General features: G+C 38.8%; 1 protein-coding gene across 1 annotated transcript; it reads left to right on the forward strand.

Moving 5' to 3' along the window:
• The first annotated feature begins 2351 nt into the window (after positions 1-2351).
• Positions 2352-23808, forward strand: LOC129766720 (uncharacterized protein K02A2.6-like). The gene is made up of 2 exons (XM_055767319.1): positions 2352-2480; positions 23119-23808. Exons 1-2 carry the CDS (start codon positions 2352-2354, stop codon positions 23806-23808), a joined length of 819 nt encoding a protein of 272 aa, XP_055623294.1.
• The last annotated feature ends 731 nt before the right edge of the window (positions 23809-24539 follow it).

Raw genomic sequence — 24539 nt, forward strand, 5'->3', positions numbered from 1 at the left:
CAGCTCTGTTCGGGAAGGCACACAAATGGACAGAACAAATGCATGGGGAAATGGCAATGCTTCCAATTTTCATCAATTTAAACCATATACAGACTATTGGATTGTAATCTATAGCATATAAAACAAATCTTAGAAAATTTCCGATTCGATTGGTATGCAAATCGTTCAAATCCGTTCGCAACAAAAATAGTTATTACGGTTAACTTTATTTCATGAAAACGTGACCTGTTTTCTGATTTGGTACCTTTAATGTAAGACGTAGTCCTACGTCATAAAGTTATCCACCCCTAAATGGATACTACGATTTAAGTGTGTTTCACAGAGTTTTAGTGTGTATTCTGCAACTTTCTCGAATGAAAAGATTGTGTTTAACTGTCATTTAGTACTCTTGAAGTTTTCGTGCTCAAAATTTCAGTTTCGTGTTCAAATTTGGAAGTTATTCGTTGCAAAATGCCCAAAAAAGCACAATTTAAGCACAATAATTTAAATTTAATTATTGAACATCACAAAACTGGTTAAAGCTATCGTGATATTTCCGATATTGTCCAACTTCACTAAGATAGGTCGCTAGGATTGATATACAAAAGCGTGATTCTATCTCACCAGCTAAGAGATCGGGGCGTCCATTAAGGACAACTAGCCGAATTGACAGAGCTATCGTGAAGAAGACGGAGCTGGACCGGGGACTATCAGCTCCGGAAATTGTGAAACAGACTGAAGGCAAGTTTTCCATTCAACTGACATCACAATTCATGCGAAAACGTCTTCATAAGAAAGGATACGGAAGGCAGAGTAGCACTTAAAAAGCCATGGTTGTCCGCAAAAACATAAAAAAAATTGAAGTGCACCCAGGACCACATTTCATGGACTGTGATGACTGGAATAAGGTGATTTGGTCAAGCTAGACGAAAGTAATGCTATTTGGGTCTGACGGTATCATACGAAAATGGCGGTGAACCGGTGAAAGTTTGTTAAAGGAATGTTTGTGGCCTACAGTCAAGCACAAAGTTACTCTACCAACATTGATTTTTCAACCAACTGAGCATGACTTTGATTTTTTTGCAGGTTGAGTCATGGTGTGGGAGTTTATGGCTCCATCCGACGTTCGAGAACTTGAGTTCACCAATGGATCATATTAAGGTTATGCTGTGGCCAGCACAGTCTCCCGATCTTAATCCGATCGAGCATCTCTGGCCAATTTTGAAAATTAAGCTCCAGGAGTAAAAACCAACAAGAATCCAGAAATTGTAGCAGGTAATCTCAACTGAATGGGATAAAATCACCCCGGAAACAACTGTTAAGCTTGTTGAGTCGATGCCACGACGATGCCGAGCAGTTATTGAAGCCAAAGTGGTACATACAGTACTAAAACTATGTGAGTCAGAGGGGTGGATGAACTTTTTTTTGCATACTATAACTACCGATGTGGTTTGTTGCGCGGATCTCTCTGTGAATCGATAATATCGCGAAAGAAGAAACCAAGAGAATATATCTTGGTCGACTAGTACTGTCGATTATTGTTCCTCGCCATGACCTTTTTATTTGCGATCTTGTTAAGGTGAAGGTGGAAGCTAGCCACAAATGGCTGCCACAATGGCGCTCATTTCTTTCATCTCCCTCCCTCACCCCTCGCCAGAAAATCAATAATTTTGCGAAACAGTGTGAAGAAAATTATCGTTTTCGCACACTTCTCATGAAGTAATATCAACCAAACTCTAATCGATTACTCACAAGATATTCATCTCTATTCCGGTTCACGATCGGCGATTGGATTTCCCAATCCGTTCGGGATCGACTTTCACATTCTGCAACCCGAACGAGATCGACTTCTAGATTTTACAATCCGTCCGAGATTCAAACCCAATCGACATACGCAAAAGTGGCAACAGTGCATTGACTTGAAACAAACGTCAAAATAATTTATCCATATTCGTGAAGCTGTTTACGTATGTTATTTGTTGAGGTCATTTTAAATGATTTCAGTAAATATATATCCCTTTTATGCGTTTGCGAGCGCAACACATGTAATGGCGGCCGAGGCAAAGATCACTAATGGTTTAAAGAGAGCCGTCCATATCTCCGAGCAGTAAGTATCGATCGTATCGGGCGAAAAGATGAATGTTTTTTATTGTTATTTTTTATATATATTCTTCCAGACGCGGGGATGTTATCCGTTTTCTGGAAATTAAAGGAGCAGGAGTCTATGACGGTCGAATGATTTCCGTTTATGCCAAATTAAATTTTGATGACATCGTCGAGTTTCGACTGAGAGACATTTTCGCGATGGACGTTCACGAAGATGCCAACCCGAAGGAGGTGGAAGCAAGCTATACAACCTCAACTATATCGCCATGAAGGGTAAAATTGGTTGTTTGGTGAACGGAGCCGGCTTGGTAATGGCAATAATGGACTTTATCAAGTTGATCGGAGGCAACCCAGCAAACTTCCTAGATGTGGGCGGTAATTTGAAGGAAGAGCAAGTATTAGTACTTTTAAAGAAATCGCTTCAGTTAAGTCCATTTATTGATAAGATTCTACAAGTTTAATATGTAAAACACGAATTTTCAAATATAACTTCAGTTTTTTTAAGCAACCCGATTGATTTGAAGATAAAGAAAGAAATTTTGAGCCTCTCCATTTTTGCTATTACATACCTATAAAAGAAGGACATCACGCTGTTTCTTCTTCTTCTTTGTTTTTAAGAGGCTTTAAACTTTGCAGTTCATTCGCCTCTATCACGCTGTTTTGATCACATTCAGCTTAAATGGTAATCATCTTGAAAGTAAAAAATGAACATTTGTATTTCTTGAGAACTTCATGTTGGTGTTGAGTGTGTGTATTTTTTCTTAACGATTATTTCTTTTTGCTCAGTACTTTTGTGGTTTGGCTATGCGCTGCTGTGCAATGCATTTCTGTATTTCTTCCATACATTCGTTACTGATTGCACTCCTCTTGGAATGATTCCAGAGTACGCAAGTCCGGCCAATGCTAGGAAAATTATAAGAAATAGTTCAGTTAGGGTGAGAAATACATATTCGAAGTATTTGAACAACACCAAGCAATAATTTTCATTTATATTTCAACAAACTAAAACAGCATTCTGGCATCTTAATATGATAGGGAGTAAATCGCTTCATGAATACGAACGAATTTTTTTGACCTATTTTGACGTTTGTTTCGCGTCAAGCCATTGTTGCTATTTTTGCATATGTCGATTTGGTTTGAATCTTGGATGGATTTTAGAATGCACAAGTCGATTTCGTTCGGGTTACAGAATGCAACATATTAAATTTTTATCTGCTGTCGCACTGTATAGTGAAAAACGTCGGAAAACTCGAGCAAGTGTTAGCAAGGTTAAGGCTCTTCAACGTGAATATGTGAAAACAATATGACCAACGAAGGAAAATATTAAGAAATTATCAGCATCGAGTTACTATGTGGAAGAACTTGTTAATATCAAAAGAGCCCCAATTCGCATGTGTTATAAATTTGCTCATGTTACGCTCGCGTATAATCAGAATTTTACTTCATATGTAAATGTACCTTCTATATATATATATATATATATATATATATATATATATATATATATATATATATATATATATATATATATATATATATATATATATATATATATATATATATATTTATGTTTGCAATTGTTCATCGGAACATATCGTTCATACATTTAATTTCAGTATTGAATTGTTATTTTTTTTTCAAATGTATTCAGACTCGTGTCAATGAAGCGCCACACAGTCTGATAAGTGAATTGATCTATTTACATGTGCTTTGCTCTTCTCTCACAAACACTATTACCCCATTTTTACACGTGGGTTTACCTATACTACTACAATGGCTAGCTTCCACCTTCACCTTAAGGCTTGTTTACAACAAAATATGAACATCCTTAAACACACACATCTTCGGAAATAACCAACAATGAGTGAAATATTTTTCAGAGTGGTGGGCGTATGTCTGTTCTTTCTGATTGTTTTTTATATTGCAAGCACTCAGTATAAAATGACGTCGAAAGAAGAGCAGATGCGAAAAGTAATTGTGTGCGGTCGCAATGAAAATCCGAATCTCTCGATAAAAAAAATATGCCAAAAAGCTTGGGCTACCTCCACAAGAATGCGGAGGTAAAAAAATATTACGGAGGAGATCAGAATGTCGCCAACATTCATGCACACTTCTAAGCACCGACAAGGAATGAAGTCTTTGAAGGTGAAGACTGTACCGAACGCCAATGATAAGCAGAACACGTCGGCCAAAACACGCGCTCGTAAGCTTTATCGCGAATATTTGACGAAGTTTCCGTGTGTTATAATGGACGATGAAATGCATCTCCTAGAAGACTTTAAACAACTTACTGATGTATTTCTATCAGGGCCTGAAATCTTCGAAGGTGAAAAATGAGAACCGACTCTACTCTCAGCAGCTTCGCTTCGACTAGAACTGCTTCGGCAGTCGCCGTCAACAAAAAGTGACTTGACTAGAAAATGAATTGACTAGCGTTGACTAGCGAGGATGACTGGTGAACTACACCCATACCTCGCTATACGTCCGCTCTTTATACGGCATTTCACTATAAACTCTCCAATTAAGGTACGTTTTCAATTTACGGCCTAAAATGATTCGCTATAACGGTGAAAAATCTGTTTTTAAATGCCATTACAGGTAATTTTTATTTTTTCATTAGAGGTGCCCATTCCTATTTTAGGGTGGCCCGAAAAGTCTACTTTTTCCTGTTCTCCAAAAATGACTTTTTTTTTCAAAAATACAGCCATTTTAATTGATTTCTTATACGGCTTTTCATTTTGCGGCAAAGTTTCGTGGAACGAATCGAGGCCGTAAAGCGAATTATTGGTGTGGTCCAGTCAGTGGTTATTTTAACTGACTCGACTAATGAATACGAATTTGCCTCTTCATTCAACTGACTTCAATCCACACTTCCATTTCCCCCTGACACTAATTTTATACCCGCGTACGCAATCTTATTTTACATCCATATAAAGAGGAACGCAAACATGTTTCTGATGCAAAAAAGAAGTTACCCCATCAATGGACGATTTGTTGTCTACCCATCGTGAACTCAAACCAACGAACTTAGACAATTATCGAGTATGCTATAAAGGTCCCCGCGTTAGTATTAGTTAGTATTAGGCGTGCAAAATAGTGCGCACACACTGCACGTTATTCTATACGTGTAAGTAATTTTCGTGTACGATACAAAATAATCTAGCTCACCTGTAGCGTATGTCAAACCACGTTGAACTCAAACATCGATGCATGCACATGTACATGGGAGAGAGAAAGAGAGGAACGAATTCGTTTTGGGGGAAGTCACTTCAAAATGCAATGAGGACAATTCGACTGGGAAGAATGAAATGATATAGTCGAGTCGGTAGAGGGAGATAGCGACTAAACGCCCGACTGACTGATCAGTCGTTTTGACGGAGAAACTGCGTGAAGAAGCCAAAAGTCATTACTAACTGACTATGGATATATTCAGTCAGATAGTCATCTGACTATCCTCAGTTGACTATGACTATGCAGAGCCCTGATTTCTATACTGCCATGAAACAGAATGGCGTTGCACAGGACGCCAGGACGAAGAAGAAGGCCAGTACAGATTCTCATGGCGGTTCAACACTGTCCTGTGTGGTATGGAAAGCGATTGGAGTAGACTGAGTTCGGTACAGTTTTTCGTCCCTCAAAATGTGTTCTGCCATGAGCACTTGGACGAACACCTAGGCATTTACTACTACAGGTCCGAAAAGGCCAAACGAATCGAATAACTGGGAGATTCCAGACATGGCGAGATATTTCTTAGCGGCGATCAGCTGCGACAGGACTGGACCTTTGAACTTGACTGTGTTCGCCTCTGGGAAAAATAGGAGACCCAGTGTTTTCACTGAAGGCGAGTGATCCAGTACGAGATTTGGGGATGTTTCCAACAGTTGACAAGAAACATCATTTGTTGCCCACTTCCAGCTTGCTGGATCATCGTTATCAACTAGCGAATCACCGGAACCGACAACGGAAAACGTTCTCCTTCGTCAGTGGCCGACTAGTCGAGCACACGAGTAAAAAAACGCGAACTAGCGTGACCGCGAGGTCTACGACAGTGGAATACGGAGCTGTACTGTGGGAGCCACGAGAAGTGTTCAATTTCTTCCATGTGGACAATTCATCCATTCTTTTGCATAAAGTATCTAAAAGATTTATGCTGAGTTTCATCGGCGCGAACTTCCGCTCCATGGATTGGGATTGAAGAAGTGTGGCTGGGTAAAAATCTCCGAGCAGGGACAGTATCTCCACCCCCATCGGAAAACGGACTATGTATCTCCCATCATGATCACGGCCAACAGTTTGTTGGAAATGATTTTCGCAGAGCTGCTCATCGGGAGCGTAGACTATCCCAATGTCGAAGTTGTCGATTTCCTAGAAGCGTTCAAACTGGTTTGTCAAGCGAATCGCTCTTATAGTCGTGAATGATATGGATTGCCTGTGGATCTCGATCTGGATCCATGTTCTTTCCGCAAACGAGATATCCCAAAACTGTCTTCTGGAAGAGCAAATACCTGTTAGCGAGTGTATTTTGATGATTTTCTAGAAGTGAGAAAACGACAATTTCTCCGAAGCGAGAGGCGAACGACAATGTGTCTCAGTAGTGGACGTTTGCGATATCCGATCTCACTGATCGGTGCGTTGATCCTGGTACGCTTTAGGTGGAACTTCTGGCAGAGAGATTTTGTAATGAAGCTGGCTCTGGAGAGGTATGTGTTTGTTGTGGAAATCTCTAACTCTGATCGCTGCTGTCAATAGCAATACAGTTTTACGACGACAACTTCTACTCACTTTAGCATTTTGATAGGAGGTTGAAGGAGGTGAATTTTTATTTATTTTTTTGCATTTTTGGGCATTTCTTCATATTTTTATGAGAAACTGTCACTGTCACTACTGCGGTGAAGCGCGACTTCGACTTCGGATCAGATTTGGTGTTGACAAAGTGGGAGAGCTCAATTGTTGTTATTAGTCTTTTGTAGATAAACTCGAGAAACTCGTTCTTCATATGTGGGACGCTTACCATCATCTACTAGCGTTGCTCATCCCTGAGTGAGCTAGGATCCTAATAACTGCTCAGTCGCTCAACGAGAAACGAATTTCAATGGTTTACCATGGTTCAACGAGGTTTTGGTTTTTCGGCATTTAAAATTAAAATTATTTGAGTAATTGATTAGTATCCTTCTAAAAAGCATATTGACGAATTCCGCTATGACTGTACAGTGAACTCAAAACATACATGCAGTCCATACTGAAAGATGCCTACCTTTTCTTCGATGAACCCATAGCGATAGGTTATTACAAAGAAGAACGACATGTGCCAGACGCCGTCCATTATCCAACCCGAATTGTACCAAAGCGAGAAGCTATCGTCCTGAATTCTTATCAACATATTATAACTTATCACCGAGCATGCTAAGAACGCGAGTAATACTTATGACAGACATACAGCTGTACTTGCGTTGTACTTCGAAAATTGTATGTCTGTCACCATGTACAGCGCTAGAACCATGCAAGCAACTCGGTACAATCGCTGTACCTGTACCGACCTGTTTTACCGCTGTACATGGCTACAGTTGTACTGTGCGCAGCGCCATAGACGGTTAGTGGTGGGTAGCATGAACAAGCAGAATCAAATCACTTGATAAACGTTCTTTTCATTGACTTTCTTTTAAGTTAATAACTCAGATTGGAAACTTTTTTGTTGTGTTTGATAGTTTAGACACTAAATAAAAACCTTTTTCATTGAAATATGTGGTGGAAATTGGAAAAATATCTGATTGTTGACATACGGTACAATGTACAACCAAAGTATGTCTGTCATGGTACGATGGTACCTGTACAACGCTGTACACGTACAACGCAAGTACAGCTGTATGTCTGTCCCTGGTATAAGCTGCCGAGAAGTAGATGTTTGCCAAATATTTTCGATATTATTGTTTTCAATTCATCGAATTTGTCCATAACCTCCATCATCGACCTCAGATTTTCCAGCCTGATCACCCGCTGGAGATTTTGATAGCGAGCCGATAGGAGTTCCACGTAGAGTTGACCAAAAAGTAGACGTAGATATAAGTTGTATTCCAGCAATACTCGTCCTAGCACGGGAATCACAATTTCGTAGGTGTATATATTGACGTCCCACGGTCACGCCCAATAAACTGGAAGTCATAATGAGAACGTACATCAAAACTCAGATCGTAAAATGCTCAGATCTATTGTAGTTTGTCTCGATAACGCATGCGACTAGCGCTACACCCACTACGACTGCGAAGTTTTTCATTACACCTTTCGATACTGCCTTCAATCGATTGTGGCGCCGTACAATTAACACGTTCGATACGAAAAATCGATTGAATATGTTTATGAGATTGACCGCATCCATTGTTGGGATCCACCAGGTTATGAGGATATGCGTTTGTAAACTGAGTTAATTTTCACTGGATGCTTACTATGAGACCTATTCATACATGGGCCGCGCCACCAACATCGACCCGGAGGAAACAAAATATAACCAGACGATGTTTTCGTCTGGGAAAACCCAACGTCCTCGGCTGCCATCGAACTCTGGCCGACAGTAGAAGTGTGGATGAAATGCTAGATCATACGGCTTCCGGCGCCATCAATGTAATGTATTTGATAAGCATCAACGTTATTAATTGGTTTATATTTGCGATTCATGTAATCTGGATTAAGTGCATGAGAACATTTAGTGACCTCATGTTGTATAGAAATTTTTACACACTAGATGAAGCATCGATCAAACTGATATTCTTACGGTAGAGAAAATGCTAAATTTTGCCCACTGCTGGAAGAATTATTCTGACTAAAGAGTTTTCATCGAAAACAACAATTGTACAATGTTTCTCAATAGGCTCGTGGCCTTTTACTAGGCCATAGTGGCTCCTATATCACTTGTTTTCAGTCCGGTATGAATTTTGAAGAATTGTTTTTTCTTTCTAACTTACAATCAAGTGAGACGGCTCCCAAGAACGAGTGGTTAGCGTCACACGTATGATGCCGGCTTAAAATTCGATTCCCGTTCTAGCAGCGAGATTTTTCGTCGAACAATTTTTTTTCTACTTGAACTGCGTATACGCGTATTCTCGCAGGGGGCCTCCTTAGCAATACCGGTTGCACGTCCACTCATTGAGCGAATGATCGTGGGTTCAATTCGAGGACCTTCCACTGATCTTCTCACAGGTCTTTTTCAAAGCTAGAGGCGAATAAAATTTGTAGTTTGGAGCCTCTCTAATGGAAAATAATCGATCTGCGTTCTCTCGAGTTTGCCATTCAGAACCCAGTCAAGGCGTGTTATTTTACGTATAAATCACAACTTTCCTAGACCACTTTCGCTCATAGTCCGTGTTGTCAGAGCCATTCTTCGTAAGTATCCCATATATTGGGCTGCAGGATAAGTTCGTAGCGTAGCTTTTAGTTAAACGAAAAACAATAATTATATCTATAAGTTATTTTATTAGGCTGTCAAAAAAGTCCTGTGGTATTTTTTTTTGAATTTTAATTTGTTCATAAAATTAGTTACAATCATCTGTTTTAAGTCAAATATGCGCCGTTTTGTTCGATGACTTGTTCCCAACGAGATGCCAACTTCATAATACCCCTGTTATAGAAGCTCGCTTCCTTATTGGCAAAAAACTCGGATAGCCAATTTTCACAGGCCTCTTTTGTGGCAAACTTCTGACTACCTAGCTCGTTCGCCATGGACAAAAACAGGTGGTAGTCACTTGGTGCAAGGTCCGGACTATACGGCGGATGCAAAAGAACCTCCCATCCGAGCTCCCGGAGCTTCTGGCGCGTCACCAAAGAAGTGTGTGGCCTGGCGTTGTCCTGATGGAAGACAATGCGGCCTCTGTTTATCAAAGATGGCCTCTTCTTCATGAGTGCTACCTTCAAGCGGTCCAGTTGTTGGCAGTACAGGTCCGAATTGAGCGTTTGGCCATAGGGAAGCAGCTCATAATAGATTATTCCTTGACAATCCCACCAAACACACAGCAGAACCTTCCTGGCCGTTAATGAGGGCTTGGCCACCGTCTGAGCCGCTTCAGCGAGCTTCGACCACGACCGTTTGCGCTTCACGTTTTCGTAAGTGACCCACTTTTCATCGCCAGTCACCATCCGCTTTAGAAACGGGTCGATTTTGTTGCGATTCAGCAGCGATTCACATGCGTCGATACGGTCAAAGATGTTTTTTTGCGTCAACGTGTGTGGCATCCATACATCGAGCTTCTTTGTGAATCCAAGCTTCTTCAAATAGTTAATAACGGTTTGATGACTTATCCCCAGCTCTTGGCCGATGCTACGGCTGCTACTATGCCGGTCTTTCTCGGCTAATTCAGCGATTTTGTCGCAATTTTCGACGACAGGCCTTCCGGAGCGTGGCGCATCTTCGACGACCTCTACACCAGAACGAAAACGTTGAAACCATCGTTGTGCGGTGGAAATGGACACTGTATCGGGTCCATAAACTGCACAAATTTTATTGGCAGCTTGAGATGTATTTTTGCCTTTGTCATACTAGTACTGTAAAATATGTCGGATTTTCTCTTTATTTTGCTCCATATTTGCGACACTATAACTCACGAACGACTTAACCAAACAAAACACTGTCAAGGACTATATTATAGCGCGCAAAAATACCTTTCCAACAAGCTATAGTATGACAATGAATACAATGAATACAACTAGAACTACGCGCTTACAACGACACCTCGCGGAAATACAGCAGGACTTTTTTGACAGCCTAATATATTCCTTGTAGATTATTTTTTCACCAATTCACGACTAGCTGCCGTAATCTTTTTTTTTCTATCCCAAAGGTAGACTTCGTTTACTAAAGTTTGACCAACGTACTTCGAGGATTTTGAGCTTTGAGAAGTGCCACGCCAGCCAGTTGTTCTAGTTTACCCAGCTGCACCAGTGTTAAAACATACTTGGTTTGCAAATCCAAGAAGTCACGTTTGGCCAATCTTAAGACCGGTATATCCAGCTGATTCCTCTCTTCAACTGTCTTAGTAAAATCGATGTTTTGCTGTATATTGATCAGTTACTCGAGCCCGGAAAAATTCTCTCACCTCAGATGATAGCTTCCAGCCGTATGACACCCGCCATGTTTTTGGTGTCAACATCTCCAACGTCAAAAGTATTTGTTTTCTTCAAAACAGCGATCCGCGTTGACGGCATTGAGCTTCGTTTACTAGTTTAGGGGAGCGTCAAAGAATAGCTGATTTTCAGTCGGAATGAACGTTTTCAGAATTAAAATTATGAATGAAAATTAGCTTTTCTTTATCAAATTAGTATTCTATTTAAATTAAAAACACTTGAATTGCAGGTGGGGAAAAGGTCTCATACGAAAATTGTTTGTGAAGATAACTTTATATTATAATGAAAAAAAAGTCACAGGAGGGTTGTGTCCTAGACACGACCGCATAGTTCACGTAGGATTCCGTCGGACTATCTGTTGATTTTGGATATGTTTGAATAATTACATCGTTAATTCGGTGGCCCTGAAAAGGGCCGTTTTGTTTGGTTGTTGGGTATTGTTTATTCACTTCACCAGTGTTTACCGTGTGAGGATGACGGAAGGATGGTAAACAGTCGTTGGATAGAGCGTATCAGATAAAAGATACCGAAGTGGAGCGAGATATGATGAAAATCGCCCTCTGTGATCCAAGACGAGATGCCTCCTGTGTTATGTATGGATAAAATAAAGAGAAAAAAAAATTCACCACACACAATTTTACACTTACACTTGTGCTAAATTTTTTACAAAACACGATCGGTCATTGATATGTAATTTCATGAAGCAACCAACATTGAAGTTCCAAATTTAAATTTCATTTGCTATAATTAATCGTATCACTCACCTTACTTGCAATTCAAAATTGCACTCGACTTGCATATATTTGCAATGCCGATTTCCCTCGGGCACCTTGGTTTTGATGTCTCTGTTAGGGAACAAATTTCAGTGAGAACAAAAGCTCCTCTACTTTAATGCATTTGCAATGCCGATTTCCCCTAGGCAGCTTGGCTTTGCTGTATCTGTTAGGGACCCGCTGCATATGTCGTCAATTTCGACCAATCAGAAGTGGTTATTTCCGTTAGAATAGGAGTTGAGATTTTTCAACTATTCGATAGTTAGTTACATGATATATATTATTTTATTCAAGGTGAAAAATTGTTATAGAGTGCCGAAATCGTTCGATGCAAAAATCTCATCAATCCATCATGAAATAACTGAGTAATAAGCGTTTGAAATTGGACATTTTTAACGATGCGATCGATTTTCGTTTTTCAATTTGTACCCCCATATGTTCCCGAATGACGTAATCCTACGTCAAAAATTCAGTTACAATGTTGGAATTGTATAGCCATATGGTTGAATGAAAGTCAGAAATACATGTTTCAAGTAATTAAATAACATGATGTGAAAATTTTCATTCAAATTTTAAAATTTAAAAACCGGCTTCGCGTCTTCTAATCTGATAGAGATCACACTAACGAGTTTGGGACCCAAATTATGGCCCTAATTCGAAGTCGCCACCAGACGTCGACACAATACCACTGTCGTCGCGAATTACCAATTTACCACAAACTGACATATCGTGATGTCGATGATGAACTTTTTCAGCAGAGGGATAGTGAGATAGGCGGTGACGGTAGGTAGAATGAGATAGCGAGAATCGTGCCATACACCTGATAGCTTCGCTGAGTAGAGATAAATCGGGTAATACCAGGGACAGACATACAGCTGTACTTGCGTTGTACGTGTACAGCGTTGTACAGGTACCATCGTACCATGACAGACATACTTTGGTTGTACATTGTACCGTATGTCAAACTGACAATCAGATATTTTTCCAATTTCCACCACATATTTCAATGAAAAAGGTTTTTATTTAGTGTCTAAACTATCAAACACAACAAAAAAGTTTCCAATCTGAGTTATTAACTTAAAAGAAAGTCAATGAAAAGAACGTTTATCAAGTGATTTGATTCTGCTTGTTCATGCTACCCACCACTAACCGTCTATGGCGCAGCGCACAGTACAGCTGTAGCCATGTACAGCGGTAAAACAGGTCGGTACAGGTACAGCGATTGTACCGAGTTGCTTGCATGGTTCTAGCGCTGTACATGGTGACAGACATACAATTTTCGAAGTACAACGCAAGTACAGCTGTATGTCTGTCATAAGTATAAGTCCGTTGTAAGCTACCTCATTGTTGAACCCGACCAACTAAAACAATCCGTAAAAAATCAGGGGTTAGACATCAATTGAATATAGGCTACCCAAAATCAAAATCAATATGGCGTCATTTGTTTATCAACATATCATTTACGAGGATTGAAATCGAAAAATGCGCTGCTTTATTCTAACTGCATGAGCGATTTTCATATTTCGGTTTCACATGGAGGTGTTCACATTTAACATGGAGTTTAAAGTTAGCCACTATTCGACTATGTAACCGGACCGAGTTGTAAACAACAGTAATTGATTGAACCAAAATGTCAGTAAACCGCAGCAATATTGGGTACACTGGCAATATGGGGGATTTGACGTTTTAGTCGTACCCCTGTAAAAAATACGCTTTGATATCGGAAAGAAGTTTGACCGAAACCAACCCACATGTCAATTTTTTTGGGACAATGAATGTAAGGGAGGTGGGGGTAGAACGGACATATGAAGAAGAACTTCAATGATATCTTTGGAAACTATCTATCTAATTGGCCAAATATTTTACAAAAAAGTGTTTTTCAATGTGTTTTACTGAAATTAAAACAGACCGAAAAGAACATAATTTTTTTCGATGCGGGTAATATGGATGTATAGTGGGGGGAATGTGGGGTGCTCCCTTGGCCGAGTGGTTAGTGTCATAACTAACATGCCGGGTGTTCGGGTTCGGTTCCCGTTCTGGTCGAGGGAATTTTTCGTCAAAGAAATTTCCTCCGACTTGCACTGTGATCACGCGTATTCTAGAGCTTGCCACTCAGAATGCATTCAAGGCGTGTTATTTGGCATAGAAATCTCAACTAAGTACTAATAAAAATGACGCAAGTAATACTACGTTGAGACGGCGAAGTTCCTCTAGGAACGTTAGTGCCATTGAAGAAGAAGAAGAAGTGGGGGGAATATGTACAGGTATATAATATGTGATCGCGAGAGGAATAATTTTATTCAACCAAGGCCTGAACTCATCACGAATGTCCATTAGGGGCTGTCCACATACCACGTGGACAATTTTAGGGGGGGTAGGGGGTATGAAAATGTCCACGCTTGTCCACGGAGAGGGGGCAGGGGGTATAGGCTATGTCCACGTGGACACGAAAAATGAATATTTTTTCTAATATAATCACAACTTTCCGCCTAACTTAAGTATTCCGTATTTATGAAGAAACGAATTGAGCTGCCTGAGAGTGCTTCATATATCATTGAACTTCTGTAATATCATTGTAATATCATCCTTCACTGAAATCCTAAGATAACTCGCGTAAACTGTGAGCGACCGAGATATTTTGTATGATCCTATAACTATTATAGTTGCGGGCTATACATAGACGTTCCTAGCTCAAACCTACAAAAAATAAACGATTCCATAATGGTTAAGTTTCCATGATATTACACATATGGTTTTTTTTTATCAAATACAATTTTCTATAGAGCATGTATAGAGCTCTCGAGAACAATTAGTCTTAGGAAAATAATGTCTGTATAGTTTGTCATGCAGAATTTCGTGTAAAATCATTTTTTCTCGAAAAGTTAGAATTTTTCAAAGTACAGCGCGGACTCGATTATATACAGTTTTTGATTTCTTTTCGTATATAATCGAATCCTGTATATAATCGAGTCAAAAAAAATTGTTTTTATTCGTTTTTTTACGCATGTATTTTTCATTTTTTGAATATTTTTATTCAATTTGGTTTTTGATTCATCTCCTTTTAAGGTAAGTGAAAAACTTAAAAGTAATTTTTATAATTTGTAATATTTTATTATTAATTTCATCGTAAAAATTTATATTGAACTAGATTGTTTCTATCGATTAAATTGAAGCTCTTCAACCACCCTACAATTTTTTCTTTGACACCCAGCTTCTATCTTTCTTAATTAGACTGCAATATCGATATAAACTATTCTTGGTGAAAATTCAAGCAAAATCTTCAAAAATCACGATTTTTACCCCACTGTTTACCCCACATGTAATAGCAACTTAAATTGCATTTTAACGTTGAAAGGTTACATTTGTTCTTGAAATAAGTCATATTTGAAATATAAAAAAAAATATTTTTTTCCAAACTGTATATAATCAGGTCTATAATTGTATATAATCGAATCACATATAATCGAGTCCGTATATAATCGAGTCTGTATATAATCGAGTCCTACCTGTATTGGAATCCCGTCAATTTCTAGGAATTAATATTTCATTTGCTTGAAACGATCCATGCACCACTAGTCGTCAAACTTGAATCAATTGACCCAGTATTCTATTTTTTTCAGAAAATTTCGCATAGATTGCAGTTGTAAAACATTTGAATTGATTGATTGAAGTGCCTTTTAGAAGTCGAAAAATACTTAAAATTTTTCGTTTTTTAAGGGTTTTATTATTTTTTGATGATAAACTCGATTGTTTCTATCAACAAAATTAAAGCTCTCCAACCCTTCTACAATTCCTTCCTCGACACCACAATGTTATTCCTATTGTTATCTTTCACTATTTAAAATGTTCTACAACAGAATATTATGGAAAATTTTCTCATCTTTCAAATGAATTCAATTAATTTTTTTTTTATCTGTTTTATAGTGACTTTCAACTCATTTGGCTGGTTCGTCACTTTTACTTCCATTTTTGGAAGAATGTCGGGAGTGAGAATTGATTGTTCTATGTAGCGTACTTTTGAATTGGGATCAATTTCATGCAAAAACTGGTCTCAAGAAATGTTCAACTTTCATAGTTGAGATTTGAGCTCGATTTCATAGTTGGGAATCAATGAATCGTGAGTTTTCTGATGTAATGCTTCCACGCGAGTACTTTGGAAGCCATCTAGACACTCAATGCAGAATGGTCTATAAGGATTTGAAAAATAATAAAATATCTTAATACGCTATTAATACCATCTGAAAATTCTCCGAACTATGGCGGAAAAGATTTTGAATTGCGCTACAGAGTAAAGGTGAATCGGAAATCCAGAGATTAGCAGTGATCGATCATATTCCGGAGTGGGCAAAGATTTTTTTCATCTAAAATTTTGAGTAACACTGTAACTCTGCCATAAAACAATGCAAGACAATGCATCTCTGTAGTACAATGTTCTACTGGAATTACATGTGAATCAAATGGAAGCAAATTAATCAAGTTGATTGGATTATTACTGGCGTCTATGTGATATCAACGTATTTTTTTTTGCAAGTGTTTAGAAAATCGTTTCCATTTATCCATTTATTTTTATTCGATTGGCGATTGGCAATTCAGATGCGAATTGTTCCTCATCTGGTCAACTGTAAATTGCGTGTTTCCGTGTTAGCAAAACCAGATAGCCTTTATATATTCGCTTATAATGGAAAAACAAAAAATATCATATACTCACAAGTATTTCCAAATTAACCTCATATGAAGCATGTGCTTTGTTATTCTACCCATTTCTCTACCATACAAAAACAATGGGCCACAACTGGTACAGGGTACAACTAGTGAAATTTGACAAACAACCTAAGGGGGGACCCCGGTCTGGAAAATCAAAAAAATCGAATTTTTGTTTGTTTTTGCATTTTTGGGAAGCTTATGCCCCTTTTAGATATTCGATTTCGTTGGAAAGTTACAGCTAAATGTATGACCTCACCTGTACGAATTTTGAAACGCGTTTTTCTCGATACCGTGTTTTTTCAACTGGTGGTATCAATATCTTAGCATCTATTCGACCGATTTAGTTGAAATTTTTTGTCAGCCTTTCAAAATGGATTATATAAAGCGTTATACATAGCCGTTTTTTGATTTTTTGATCTCATTTTTTCGATTTTTTATGAGCTTCTAAACAGCGATTTTTTATAAAAAATAACTCATTTTTAACAAAAATGGCCGCCATTTCGGCAATTTTTCGAATTTTTAAAAACCCCTATGTAACGCTTTAGGTATTGTCCTAATGTTTCAAAATATTCATTGAAATTTGTTCTACGACACCCCGTTGCTTCGGATCCGATACCACCAGCAAGGTACCAATTTTCAGACAGCATCTACGCATCCAGCTGTCAACAGCGTAATAATCATTATTCGTGCACTTAAAAAATGAAAAATACATCTACACATATACCTTAAACAATAACTAAAATACCCGAGCTCTTCACTTTATTCGTAACATTCGAAAAAAATCCAAGAAAATTAATTATTTTCCGACCTTCCAGACAGGAAAAAAATGGAATTTAGGTGCAAATCAGTTCTTTCCTTAATTATTTTGATTATAAAAGGAAAAATGTCCACGTGGACAAAGGGGGGTAGGGGTATGAAAATGTCCACGCTTGTCCACGGAGGGGGAGGGGGGAGTCTAAAACCGTGCTTTTTCTGTCCACGTGGTATGTGGACAGACCCTTAAATGATGAAAAAATCGAATCAATCCACCTAGAAGTGATATCGTGCTTTTCAGCAGTACAAACGGACAGACCCTCAACTATTTTGCTTTTGCTTCCAGTCAGCTTCTAAACAGTCCACCTTTGGCGTTTTGATTTCCGTTTACTGATGCAGGGCATTCCTTAGGAATAGAACAAACAGACTTTTCACAGTCCAACTCACTCCCACTGGCAACTGTTCGTTTTACTCCACCAGTACAATTTACTTTTCCGTACATACCTAATATCGCTTCTCTGTCAACTCACAAACCGAAATAAATTGCGTTTCACAACTATAGAACTACTCATTTTTTCTGAGTTTCCAGAGATGTGTAAGAAGTCGGTTGAATTGAAGGTTGAATAGTGTAGGATATAATAGCTATCTTCATTTATAGGACTGTCCATTTGAACTTCATTGTTGAGTTCACACGCGAAACATTCGAAAAACTAAAATTCCAGTGTTTCATAACTATAGAACCAGATGAAAAACTCTCACTCCTCTACAAATTTAACATCAATTTCACATGAATTTCAATAAGTTTCTAATTCGTAGGTCATCTTTAATTCTCAATCAGTTCAAATAACCCATTCGGGGTGGTTTTGATCAAGTTGCGCCATATTGTAGTGTGTATCACATTCTGCGTAGAGGATACTGCTCGTTTAAGCTCGTCAATTCATTCATACTGCTTGTAAGCTGCATCTACTATTCGTACTAGAGATGGACAAACCGTTCACGAACGGTACGAAAGAACTAGTTCGCCGAAAAGAGTGAACGAACTGTTTGCGAGTGAACTGTTTGGGAACGAACTGTTTAAGAACGAAGTGTTTGCGGGCGAACTGTTTGCGAACTAACGAGTGCAGCTGAACTGATTTGCGATGGACGGAATGGATAAATATAACGAGAATGCTTGTAAGGAAAATAAAACAATATTGTTATTTATGAGCAAAATGCATGTAACGCAGGGTTTATTGTGTTAATGTATACTCAATTTTGGGTTAAAAATTAAATTAGATTTTCGTAGTATTAAAAGCAAAACTATATATTTTCAATTTCATGTATTCTTTCAATTCCGCGTAACATTCATATATTTCCTGATCATCAGAAAAAAATCTGGGGGAAGTTGGGGCGATTCATGGATTAGGTAAACATAAAATCTTATAGTGACGGCATGTTTAGAAAAACGTTTTTTCGTTGCTTTCAATTCATTGTTTGGCCTATTGCGTGTGCGTGTTATCGTGATTATTTGTATGATTGATTGTTAGTGAAGATCGCTGCTGATTTTTTCCTCTGAATGAACAATATGAAATATGATCTTACATGGAACCTGTGTGTTGTCCAAAAAGTGAATATGAAAAATTGCACATATTTTGTGCGCATCAAATTATTATATAAACTTTTGTCGACCGAAAAACCTATTTTCACATACAGTTTGCAACTTTCAAAGAATAAGCATCTTATCTTTCCCCACTAAATTTCAAAAATATAAATCCCATACGAACACTATCCAATCCAACGATATCAATTAATAACTGTCTATTGATGTTGGGTTCTAGCTAACATTCTATATTGTTCTTAATACCGCTGAACGAAAGAGCGAAAGAACGGTTCAAAAGAATTGATTCCTTTAGATGAACGGTTAGTGAGTGAACCGTTCATCAAAGTGAACTGTTTTGCCCATCTCTAATTCGTACGATCACTCCTCATAAGTTTTTGATAGGGTTTTGACCTGGTAAACAAGCTGACCAGTCCAGAATCTGAAGCCCCTATTTATCAAACCATGCCATGACTTTCCGGATTTTATGAATTGATGCCAAATTACCCACTTTTTTTTAGATGTAGTAACAGCAGTAAATGATTCTGAAGTATTTCTACGCACTTCTGACTGTTCATTCGTGTTGATGGTAAGCTATCTAAACAAAGCCTTTTCGAGAAAATTCTCCCTAAACCATAAACATATCATTTCCAAAGCTGCGGGTCCAAAAACTAATGTGGGAGCTAATGCCATGGGTTTCACTATTTCAGGAGAACTTCTCTGATAAAAAGAAATCTAACTTGAATAGAATTTCTTCATACTGAAGGACTTACAGAACGTGTCATGGAATTTTTCAGCTCGTAACTTTGCAGGCGGGAGTTTGATGGTTAGAAGAAAATATTTTCAAAACGGCCTGGTTCAGATAGCTTTTCATCAACACCTAAATACAGTCAAAAGTGCAATGAAGTACTTCAGAATCATTTACTTCTGTTTTTGCATCGAATACAAGCAAGTCAAGACATGGCTATTGTATAGGGGCTTCAGATTTTGGACTTCGTTTACCAGATCAAAATTCTATCAAGAACTTATCAGGAGTGATCGTACGAATAGTAGATGCATCTTACAAGCAGTATGAGGGGTTTGAAGAGCTTAAATGAGCAGTATCCTCCAATCCACTTCTACGCAAGGTATTCCGGTATGTCAGAGATGGTTGGCCGCAAACGCAACTCATCGAGCAGGAACTGTAGCCATTCAAGCCAGGCAGGACTCGCTCAGTCTAGTGGACGGTTGTACTCTGTTTGGAGAACGACTCGTGGTCCCCTCGCAATATCGGAAGCAGTGCTTAAAACAACTACACCTTGGGCACCCTAGAATCCAAAGGATGAAAGCGCTCTCAAGAAGCTATGTGTACTGGCCCTCGATCGACGAACAAGTGAAGGACTTCGTCGAGACTTGTTAGCATTGTGCGTCAGTAGCACGATTTCCTCCGCAATCGGATCCTGTTCCATGGCCTAGAGCATCTGGTCAGTAGCAACGTGTGCATATTGATTTCACCGGTCCAGTCGAAGGTGAGTATTATCTCGTCGCCGTCGACAGCTTCTCCAAGTGGCCTGAGGTGGTTCAAACTCGACGAATCACTTCCCACGCTACCATCAGCATTCTACGTGGGCTATTCGCTCGTCTTGGGATGCCCACAACCCTGGTATCTGACAATGGAACCTAGTTCACCAGCGTCTTAGAAGTATATGTTAAGGTGAGTCAACATGTCAGAACCACACTGAAGCCATCTTGAAAGTATAATGTGCATCGTTTGTGAACGGAACACAATACGCTTATGCAAAGTTTGTCAACTCTATTCAATACGATAGCTTACATTGTGAACATTTCCTTTTTTCTATACGCAAAACGTTTAACTTTGAATGAAGTACTAGTGTCAGCTGAATAGCACTTAAACTATTAGGAGAATGCAGGAATTCATCTGCTTGTGTTCATCTGCCTCTCTTTTCCACGCTTTAGGTAAACAATCCCCCTTTCGCTTTCCACATCTAGAAGAATGAGTCCCTCTAGCATATTTCGTTGCACCTAAGTTCATAAACTCTGTTAGTCAAGTTCCCTCATCCTCCGGAGATACTAAAAACGAAATATAAACGAGATGTGATGTCTGGAGAGTCGAAAAAACAATCAAAATGTTCATTGATATATACATAACTATTTTTTTTTCATTCGTCTTACGTTTATGTACATATTAAAGTTTTTTTTATATTTTATCTACATGTCAATGGCAGATTCCGTGACGATAGCTTTACAGATCCCTGCATTCTAATATTTCCCCTTTTTTTCTCTATTATAGTGACTTTCAACACATTTTGGCTGGTTCGTCATTTTTTCTTCCATTTTTGGAAGAATGTCGGGAGTGAGAATTGAACTCGTGATCTCTGCGTGAGAGGTATGGATGTTACCACTACGCCAGATCGCCTCCACTCTAATATTTCCTTGACAAATGTGATAGAGGCATAAATACGGCTAGATATTAAATTATAGCTTTCTTACAGATCAATTCTACCAATTTTAGTACTGACTGTAATTTTCTTTGCATAATCCTGTCTATGAACCAGATGTCCTTTGGCTTTTGGAAATTCGGTCCTCGATTTTTATTCACATTAGTCGTATTCCAAATAGTAAGTCGATTGTGAATCACATGGCTTCTTATCTTGTAGGAGCCTTGAACTACTGCGACCGTTAGTTTGATCTTGAACATGTTGTAATTGTACACGTTTGGCCTTGAACAGAACTCGGCGAAAATTCATCCAAAATATTGGCCTTGGGCTGAACCCGACTCAATATTGCAATTTTACAAAAATCTGGCATTACATCCGACTCAACTTTAGTTCTACTTTAACTAACTAGTAGTTTAGTTAGATAAAGTAGATTAAATTTATTAATAATAAATATTCATATTTCGTTTCTTGGTCTTATTTTCATGAGATTTCAACTCAACCAAAACATATTGGCGATCTAACGTACAAATCCACACCTAGACGGCGCTGCGGTGAAAGTGATGATGCTTTTAAATTTTGCCATGTGAGCTTATGGAAGGTTTGTAGTTATTTCCATAAATTACAATGTTATAATCATAGAAGATTATTTCATTGCGATGAGTTTGTAAGAAATTTAATTCTGCGCAATTTTATATATAACATGTTATTTATTTACCTTTTTCAGTAGTGAAAACTATAAAAATGTTGACAATGGTTGAATTAAAGATGGAAATTCGAGAGCACAATCAAACACAAGTAGAAAAATGCACGATTCCTGCATGTGAGAACTACCTTGGAAAGCCCGGAAGTAAAATATACGTGATTTGTTTTTGAGTTTTAGGTTACATTAGCATCATTTTCTTAGTTCAAAAACAAAATACAGATGTCTCACCGATCGTTTACGTTTTGCGTTAGATCGCCAATAACATATTTTAACTCAACATAAAACATATAGATTCGAAATTAATTTTTTTCTACATTACTAGCAGCACTTCCGAGAATATTGGATGTTCTCTTGTCAACATTATTTGGCTGCTATTCACTTACCGGGGACAAAAAAACTCTAAAATAAATCACTTCCTGAAACACACCACTTTCTTTCTACGCAACTTCATCATGGCAGGATCGCCAATGTGATATTCCGTAAAACATCGAACACATCTTCCATGCAAACTGCATCACACATCCAGAAACTTCTATCTTTTTTGCACGCATACGCCAGAGCTCTCTTTGTTTACATATCTAGATCAACATGTCAAAAGGGTCTATCTTCTATGATCGATTCTCTTCACCGTCTTTCTCTTTCGATAACCACGGCCTTTTAGACAGATTTTGCTCCAGTTTTGCCATGTAGTTTGATAAACGAGGTCCCCTTTCACACTCCTTGTCGTCGAACACATCAGGAAATCCTGTTATTACTGAGTTATTAATGATAGAGAATGTAGATGAAGAGAATCAATCAAAGAAAATGGACCCTTTTGACATGTTGATCTAGATATCACCAGAGCTACACTCTAATTCAGGATACCACAGGCACGTTCAAACACACCGTTAAAAAAATCGAGAGGGGACAAAAGCTATCGAAGAAGTCTTGGACATTTTGCTGCTTACGTACCGGAGCACGCCAAACCGCTTCCTACAGGATAACAAATCGCCAGCCGAGGTCATGTTCAATCGTCAAATCAGAACGTGCCTCGAGTTGCTTCGTCCACCAACAGTTCGTAAGCCGGAATCGACTACAAAACCTGATAAACAGCCGAGGTTTCATAGCAAAGACGATCCAGTTTACGCCAAGGTCTTCACCAGAAACAGTTGGAAATGGGTACCTGGCACCGTATTACAACGACTGGGAGACGTCATCTACAACGTATGGCTAGAAGGCGATCAATTGCAGCGCTCACACATCAATGAGTTACGAGGACGAACCGTGACTGATTCAGTAGCAGATCAGTTGGCAAATCCAGGGAGCAATTGCGATCCAAAGCTATCCTTGGATGTTTTACTTGAACCCTGGAACTTACCAGAACCAGGTTCGACTACTCAAGGTTCACTTCCCACTCCAGCAATACCACCATCTCAGCAAGCATCTTCATCAGGCAGAACATTGCAACCTTCAATTTCGCAACAAGCATCGTCTACTCTGCGGCATGATCAGCTGCACAGTCCTGTGTCTAGTCCTTTGTCGTCTGGCCAGTCCCCATCTACGTCAACATCATCAGCTTCAACCGAATTTGGATCAGCAGTTGAGGCAGATCCGGTGATAACAGTTCCTCGGCGATCTTCTAGGAATAGAAGGCCGCCGAAGTGGTTCAACCCGTACCACATTTATTAAAAAGGGGAGATGTTGGAGACGACTGTATTCTGTTGGAGTGGCTCCACCTATGAGCGGCTCCCTGCGACGCTGGGCTCTTGAGTGACAGTTGCCTGTTACTCCGGCGATGCTGTAAGGTGCATAGATGTGTGTGATGGCAGTTGTCATATTGTCTAGACACTTCCGTTTCAATCGTTAATTGTAAGCTCTGCCAATGTAATACCTCGTGTTCTTTTACAAGAGTAAATTATATTTTAATGTGTTAATGGCGCGTCTGTATTCCCAATGAAAGAACATTGTACAGTAAAACCTGTTTTTGTGCGGTTTTCTGTTCTTGTGCGGTGTATGAAAAGAAGCATATTTGACGAAGTTATCGACCATTTAGTTTTTTCGATGGCTTATATGCATTTCAGTGCGAACAAAGCATATTTGCGTCTCAATTATCCACTTCTGAAATCGTTCCCCTCCTCTCATCAAATGCTCTAAGTTTTTCTAAGTTTATGCATGACAACACGTTTCGACATGCAAATAAAAGCCCAAAACAGCCACGCGCAACCGAAAAGGCAAAGTGTCCCACCGCAAAGCAGGGAAACAAAAGGAAATTGAACGGTGAATGGCGTGGATTTGAGTTATTTTCTTGGGGGAAACTTTTTTTATGCGGTCCCTATCTACCGCACGAAAAAGTTTTTTTTCAAAATGTGTACCGAACACGCTTCTGGTGAAGTTTTGCACGAGTTTTTTTATGCTACTTT

This window comes from Toxorhynchites rutilus, chromosome 2 (genome assembly GCF_029784135.1).
Source record: "Toxorhynchites rutilus septentrionalis strain SRP chromosome 2, ASM2978413v1, whole genome shotgun sequence".
NCBI classification, from domain to species: domain Eukaryota; kingdom Metazoa; phylum Arthropoda; class Insecta; order Diptera; family Culicidae; genus Toxorhynchites; species Toxorhynchites rutilus.

Bases quoted from the DNA above. Each gene is read 5' to 3' on its own strand.
- LOC129766720 (XM_055767319.1), top strand. From the start codon at position 2,352: ATGAAGGGTAAAATTGGTTGTTTGGTGAACGGAGCCGGCTTGGTAATG. The intron at 2,481-23,118 runs GTATTAGTACTT...CGCTTCCTACAG, and splicing joins GTAATTTGAAGGAAGAGCAA to GATAACAAATCGCCAGCCGA.